The sequence below is a fragment of the Mchenga conophoros genome, linkage group LG6 (assembly GCF_057382185.1).
Source record: "Mchenga conophoros isolate Kocher_MC1m ecotype Shallow Benthic linkage group LG6, M_conophoros_male_GT1.1, whole genome shotgun sequence".
NCBI lineage: Eukaryota > Metazoa > Chordata > Actinopteri > Cichliformes > Cichlidae > Mchenga > Mchenga conophoros.
Genome location: NC_140531.1, coordinates 27,206,516 through 27,214,531, shown reverse-complemented (window position 1 = coordinate 27,214,531; position 8,016 = coordinate 27,206,516). Strand labels below are relative to the sequence as shown.

The following is an 8,016-nucleotide window of genomic DNA, read 5'->3' as shown; positions in this document are numbered from 1 at the left end:
TTCAAAGCTCTCCCCACACTTTTAAACTGTTTTTAGGCTAGGTTTTTTTTTTGGCTACTTTGATTCATCCTGTTCAAATAGGTACAGTAAAAGCACATAGCAAAGTGGCAGGAATAGAGTTTTATGACAGACAGCAGCACAAACAGGGATAACAGGGAAAACTGGGAACAGCTGTGTTAGTGGGTAGATAAGATCAGGAGATCAGTAGTTGCTGCTTCTTGAGAAGGCAGTCAGGTGACTAAACAGGGATAAAAGTCCAGGGCCATCTGGTGGACAGATGGAAAACTCTGGTCCCAAAGTCCCTTCTGTTATACTTCTCTCACTGGCAGCAGTTTTAGGACTTTCAGCATCAGATTAGCAAAACACCTGTTTCTGTAATATCAGAAATAGAAACTCTGTGACACAGGAGCACCTTCACCGAAACCACAACCTTCATTTAGTACAGGTAGTAGCAGCTGTGTGCTTTGTTCCCTTGACATCCTCGTCACATTCGATTTCTGAGGATTCAGTTTATGTACCTAGAGATATTTTCTTCTTAAGTTTGTGGTTTACTGCACTGCTGGCCAGCTGTTTCTTCCCATCACAACACACATGTGATCTGTGAAGTCTAAAAAAGGAAGTGTGTTTACTTCCCCCATTGCTTCTCAAGAGGATGTCATATGCATTAAGAAAACACAGAGCGGCCAAGTGAGAGAGAAAAAGAAGGAGCGAGAGAGATACACAGCCTATGTAGGTGTTTTCTTCACTTCAGTCGGTCTTGCTGATGCGTTAAGGATGCACTCAGTTAGTGGTGGACGATCATCCTGGGCATGTACTCTGTTACTGGTCTCTCTCCAACTTTGGGGTAAGTTTCACGCAGTAGATGTTTCTTAGTATAGTGTTTTTGTCAAATTTTGATTTGTTAAGATTAACAATCACTATGATATGTGCCTGGTAGAAGATCTGTTAAATGTCTGCTAGGAGTAAAAAGTAATCGATGTTTGATTTCCATTAAATTTTTAAGTTTTGACACACACAAAAATGTCTTTTCGAGCCTATAATTGTACCTAATATTTAGGCATCCTATCTATCTAGAGTTTCCTATCTAGAGTTTCACAACTGATTTTGGTTTAGCTGTAATCACAAGCTTGGTAAAAAGTGAATGTCGACACATCTTGTAATGACCGCTGTGTTTTCCCATGTGTGTTAAGAAACCTGTTGCTCCATTCGAAGACACATTTTTGAGATTTAGCTGATTCCTGCTAAATGTTATAACCTTACTGTTACTTTATAGGACGACTTTCTGCTTCCACGACCTCGGTCACTCTTCAGGCTCCTACCCTGGAGATCTATTCGAAGTCAAAGGACTCCGTGGTCCTGGTCTGCCGAGCCCCCGAGGGTTACACTGGGGTTTTGTTCATGCTTTACGAGAGGAGAAAAAAGGTAGTTTAATATGTTCTTTTTTCAAATGAATGCATATTTTTGGAGCGTGTTGAGTTCCTCCTGAGCTGCAGCGATTTTATTGCTTTCTTTTTGTTTTATTCTATTGAGGTGGATTCTCGGGATCTGCCCTCTCATGTTGGAGAAGTTCAGTTTACTATTAGGATACAAGAATGGGTCCCAGGCCAGAGTAAACTTTTCTGCTGTCTGTACAGGAGCCAGGAGGGTCACTACAGCGCATTCAGTCCATATTTGCAACTGGAGGACCAAAATGGTTTGTGTGTTTGATGGAAACTCTTATTTACAGCTCTGATTTTGACCTTCTTTTGCTTTAACAGAGACTTGGTTCTGATTTAAAAAGAAAAACACATCCTTCGCACACTTCATATTATATGAATTTATTTTTAAATAAAAAAAGGGAGAATTAAGATGACATGGGTCAATGAGTCGGATGTGGTCGAGGCTGTCGTTTTTCATTGTATTCAAAACGGAACAAATACGTTTTCTGTGTTAATCGGCTGGGTTAATCGGTAGTGATTCCACATGTGGTTTAAAACAATAAACACTCCCATCCGCTTCCACTCCAGCACAGCAAACACACTGCTGAATGCAGGTGCTCTCTGCGGTCTCTTATTGTCCTCCTCTCTGTGGGTGTGTATAGTGGTAGTTACATCCTGCTCTTCATAGAGAAACCACACACCCCCACACACGGAAACCCATGAAACACAATATCTACCGGCTTAAACTGTTGACAGTTACAAAAGGAAGTCTGACAAACCAGACGCTGGCCTATCTTCTTTTTCTTTTTTTTTTGTTGCAGCTTTTACTTTTATTGAGAGTCTAGAATTAATCTAGTAACAAAACATGGAGAGATAATGGCTTCCCCCTACTGTCTCCATTCCTTTTCTGTCATGTAGACACCTCCCTCCCACCTCCAGTCTTGTCTGTAGAGCCTTCCTCAGGTGAGGTCAAACGCGGGGACCTGCTGTCCTTCAGCTGCACAGTCCCGGCCCATCCACAGTCGCAGTCAAACAAACCGACAAGCTTCCTTTTGCTGAGGACTGCTAAACAAACAGGGACGGCATCTGTTATCCAGCAGCCCCGGGCTAGCCAGGTATCAAACTTCCAGCTGCAGCCGGGAGTCTTCACTGTGGGGCCAGTCAGGGGAGGAGAGGAGGGAGAGTACACCTGCCTCTATCAAATGACCAAAGAAAGCGGACTGGTTAATTCCACTGTGAGCAACATAGTTCCAATCACCATTACAGGTGAAGACGTATGACTTTTTGAAGCCTTTCTTCTGTGATGTTTTTTACATGTTAATGTGGTACTTGTAAATATTTTAGACCAAAAAATTGTATTTCAGGTAATGGATTCATTCCTTTAGGTAGAACATTAACACAAGAGGACTAAGACTTGTAAATATTGTTGCATCTATTCAATTTTTGTCATTTGTTTTCTGCCTAATTAGTAATCCAGTCATTTAATTATCTGAATACTATTTGCTCTTATTTCACGTGCTCCCAGACATCCTGCCGGCGCCCAATCTTCACCTTGAACAGCAGACAGATGTGTGGCATTTACTGTGCATAGGGTCTGCTGCATACCCCGGCGCTGTGTTCTCTCTCTACCTGGTGGATGGTGAATTTCCTGTTGCAACATTTCAGGCAAACATTTTCGCGCATCAAGCCACCTTCCCGCTGCCTGTCCAGGACTCTCCAGTGGCTCTATACCAGTGCCAGTACAGTGTCCTACTGGGAGAGACATGGAGCAAGTCTGAGCACAGCAACCCTTTAACTGTAACCAAAGGTACGGACTTACACTTCTAATGGTATGTGAGTGGACTGACCTTTAGAGAAACTGCAGCTGATTCTCCCTTTTTTTATATTTAAGGGAATTCCCCACCACCAACATCAACAGGTAGGCTATTAGCATGCCTTTTTTGTTGTTGTTGTTCTCATACCTAAAAGTTCTGCAAGACTTCAACTGGTCTCCCTACCGGATCCTCACATAATAACACATTAGTCCACCTTAGAGTCACTTTTCAGTATGCAGAGCAGTCCATAAGAGCCCATAAACATGATGGTATTACCATAAAGGCCACATGACTGTGGTAACCAGGAAAATGTCTGCAAAGCTTGTTGCAGATGCGACAGGTTCTTTTGCGAAAGGATGTAATTTAATCTGAATCTGTTAAACTTAATTTATTACATTTATAATTTATTTATTTTTTTAGAATTTATCAAAATACAAAATGCATCTTTTTCAATAAACTAAAAACTACATTTTTTTTCTTCTTCACATTGGAATGGAGCTCTCCATTGCATTGGAAAATGATACTAGCACTTTAAATCAAATCTGTTGTAATACTTTACATTCTTCACAACTGGGTTTTTTAAGTATTTAATATTAATACTAGTTTGATGTTTGCAGATTCATTAAATCTGGACTGGCCTCTCGTTGTGGGCTCTTTGTCAGCTGCGGTGTTGATCCTCTGTTCTTTGGCAGTCGTGATCATAGTGGTGCACAGGAAAGGTATTTCACACAAAAGCTTCTGCTTTGTTATAAATACTCTGATGCTTCAAGCTATGTTTTCATGCTGATTTAATTGCCTTCGTTTGTGAAAGGCATTAATTTCTCTTTTCCTATTCATTTCACCCGCTTTTAAAGTGAAAGCAAGAGCAGAAGAAAGACAGAAAAGGTACTGGTTTTCTTAATCGGTCTAAAAATGAAGTTATAATGAGAAATACAAAAGAAAAAAGCTACTTCTTTGAAGACGGCAACATACAATGCCTTGGATATTGTTGTAATACATTTTTGTGTAATACATTTTAGGGAGGATACACAGTTCTGGTCTCAGGTTCATGCGAAGGATCATATAGTTGGTGAGAATTTCCCTTCAGAACCAAATTTCCCCTTCAGGATTTCAAGCTTATTCTGTTTTTATTCACGTCTCATTCATCCAAATTCTCACAGGCACAAAGCATTGCAGGAGTAATCAGCTTAATGAGACGAGTACTAATGACTGATTGATAATGTGACTAATGTGAGCTTGTTTATTATTCTTTTTCCTCAGACATTACACTCACACGTACAACCTTCCCTTCTGAGGTAAGTATTAACATCACCTAAACCTCCAGCTGCTAATATAAATTCTCAGGAGAGTCATCAAATGGAAAAAATATTTGCCCTTGTTCTTTCCTTTCTGTCAGAGGATTGTGAGCTAAACGATAAGGTTGTCTGGCTTTGTGTTAAACCGCTAGTCAAACCAACAGTTAGCCTCTGTCATGTCAAAAAGAAAGTTTTTACATGACTCTGCACTCCTGTGAAAAACCAACTGAACTCACTCAGTAACTCGTAGAACCAGGAAGAAATAACTTGAAGTAAATAGTTTCTATATTACTTCATCAGTCTCACACATTCCTCTGGGGGAATTTTGTTTCACTCTTTTTAACAATGCTCTTTCAGTATGGTTAGGTTTTTGTGCAGTTATTTATGAACAGCTCTTTTAAGGGCCTGGCACAATGTTTCACTTTGACTGGACTACTTCAAAACCTCGAGTCTTTTCTTTTTCCACTACTTGTTGTTGGGATCATTGCCTTGTTACATGAACCATTTTCAGCCATATTTTGGCTGTCAGACAGATGGCCTCGCATTTAACTCTACAACACTTCAGTATACAGAAAGATTCATAGTTGACTCAATGACTCCAAGGTGTCCAGGTCCCATGGCTGCAAATACAAATATATGCAAATATACCCTCCATCATTGTGGTTAACAGTCGGTATTAGGTGTGCGTTCTGATATTCTTGGTTTGGTTTTCGCCAAAAATGGTGCTGTCCATGGTCAGACATCGCCACTTTGGTCTCATTTGTTTTTTCAGATGCAACATAACAAATCTAAGCTGTGCAGCCATGCCATGAACCCTTCCAAACAAGTCATATGTGCCAATTGAGATCTGTAGAAAAGCTTTTGGTGGTCTGACCTTGGGGTGACTTTGCTGGGACTTCCACTGCTGGGAACATTGTGTTAACATACTAGAATGCTCCACACAAAGTCAAAACTTCTGCTTTTATAGAGACAAGTTTTCACACCTATGAAGTTTGTTATAAATGTGAATTATCTGATACTTTAAATTGGATTTATTAACAAAAATAAAATACACTATACCATGTACTGCACAGTAAACCAATCCTTTAATCATGGTAGACTTTGCAATAGCAAAACTTCATGCTAACCTTCACAGGGACGTAGAAATAGGTCAGTTTAGACTCAGCTCTCTCTAATGCAGTTCTGCCTCTTTCTTTTGGAATTTCTGGTATTTCCAGGACTTTTTTGTTTCTGCTCTAGATTTACTCTGACAAACTATGGTAAACTTCAAGAATCTGGTCGCTTTAAACACACACACACACACACACACACACACACACACACACACACACACTATAGCTAATCAACAACACCCCCTCCCAAGCATGCTGTCACCTCAAACCCACACCTACAGTATTCCTCATTAGCGCTGTTACACTGTGTTTGAGCATGTGTTTCATTAGCTGCAATCACTTTCATTAATTAGCTTAATGAAGGGCTCTCATCAGGCTAAAGTCTCTCTCCAGGCTCTCGCTGATATGCGCCGAAGCCATCTAAGAGGACAGAATGCGGCTGTCACCAGATGATGCAAAAAGTAACCAACCATTACCAAAAAGGAGATGTGTCTCCATCTCATCTGCTTCTTAAGCAGCAGTAGTTTAATCAGGATTCAGAAATGATTTTTTTTGTATTATATTTTGATTATGACTCATATTATTACACTCTGTTGCTGCACAACGAGACAGAGATGATCATTTCATGTTGGTCAGAATCCTCTGATGTGAAACTGTTTCATTAGCTAAGGAGCTATGAGTCTGGAGGAGGGGAGGCCTGAAAGACAGAAATGAAACACAGAACTGCAAAAACACAAGCAGCTTATCTGAAATATGGCTACGTTCCAAACTGTGAAAAAGGGAACTTTAATGTCATGGGATAGAACAAGGGACAAATGAGGAACAAGCAAGGAACGTAACTCCACCAAGGCTGAACATTTCCTTCCACACCATGAGTTTAGTCCTGGGATTTAGGAGTATAACTGACTAAAAATTATGAAATCTCTAATATAACAGCGTGATATGTGCTTGTGAAATATATGGCACAAAATTCACAATCTGGAAGTCTGATAAGTCAGTCACTTTGGTAAAATATTCATGTAAATCTGTCCTTATTTTTCTTAAATTTTAAGATCAAATTTAGGAGAAAAGATCAATGATTGTAAGAAAACAACACAAATTACACAGGATTCAACAAAGTGCCAGACCACATATGGTTTTTAAGAGGACTATATCTGGAGGAATGACTAATATAATATATTCCATTGTGAAACCACCTAAGGTGTTTGTTGTGCTGTTTTAGCCATCCTGACATGCTAAGTTGCTGGTAGCTATGAGCAAACATGAAAATATTTTTAGCAGTGAAAGCAGTAGATAGGATATGAACTATGCCACAGGAAATTACATCAAGCTTAGATCTTTAATAGGTTGTCTGTTGGTGTTTGTTTGTGCGCAGGACTGGGTCAGCAGGGACACCGAAGCGACATCCAGAGCCCCTCTCTGGAACCCTCTTTCAACATTCACAACACAGATCCATTAGAAATGTTTGCCGCCACCCCTCCCCCTGTTTCTCCGTGAGCGCGTGTGTGAGTGTGCCTGCGTGTGTGTGTGTTTATTATCATAGTTTATCGATGTAGCATCAGTTGAAGGTTACACAGCAAGACAGGAAAGGATATTTCCTCAGTTCCTATTTCAAATGCAGCAGTAATTGTACAATTAGACAGGATGTGATGCTTGTTTAATGTTTCTAATAACTGAGCCAGTCTAAATAGCGATTTTATTATTGCTGTTATGAGGCTTGTTTTCTTCTGGAAGCATTTTTGATTTTTTTTTTTAATGTTTGGTTGTAAATAATTGTAATAAAATAAGAGCAAAACTGAAAAGATTTAAATGTGTCTTTTATTATCATAATGATAATAATGATAAAAGAAACTGACAAATATCGTCTCACGACTGTTTCACAAGCTGCGATGTTTTTACGTTGAAAGTTTAGCCTTGATCTTGGAAAAAAGCCGCTGACAGAAAACTCTCACGTCAAGGTCTGTTTGGAAAGTGCTCTGGAGATTAGAATTATTATACAGGATCTTCACCATCAGATGGAGTTTAGTCTAAAACTCAAGCTCGTCATATGAGATTGTTTTGACAGATGCCATGTCTCATGTGTATCTGTGTCATCTTATAATAATCTTCCGTGTCCGACTGCACAGGCTTCACGTTTATTATAATTTACAGCATTTCATAGTGCATTTGACAGGCTTACAGTATATGCCAGCACAATATTTACTTTCTCAAAAAAGGTGTTTATTTGTGTAGAGCTTACCAAATCCTCAAAACTTTTCTCTGTAAAAAATTCAAGCAGGTTGCCTAATCTTGCAACCTTGGTTTGTTATATATCTGCATTTATAACCGGGTACAGGTCAGGACACGGACTAATGGTGTGTTGCATGTATTTATGATA

The 8,016-nt window shown here is 39.6% G+C and overlaps 1 protein-coding gene across 1 annotated transcript; it reads left to right on the top strand.

Moving 5' to 3' along the window:
• Positions 1–686: 686 nt before the first annotated feature.
• LOC146572782 (uncharacterized) lies at positions 687–7,443 on the top strand. The gene is made up of 11 exons (XM_085277186.1): positions 687–844; positions 1,274–1,422; positions 1,531–1,693; positions 2,337–2,684; positions 2,944–3,225; positions 3,310–3,336; positions 3,850–3,951; positions 4,087–4,117; positions 4,252–4,301; positions 4,493–4,527; positions 7,015–7,443. The coding sequence occupies exons 1-11, from the start codon at positions 775–777 to the stop codon at positions 7,096–7,098; spliced, it is 1,341 nt and encodes a 446-aa protein (XP_085133312.1). The 5' UTR covers positions 687–774; the 3' UTR covers positions 7,099–7,443.
• The last annotated feature ends 573 nt before the right edge of the window (positions 7,444–8,016 follow it).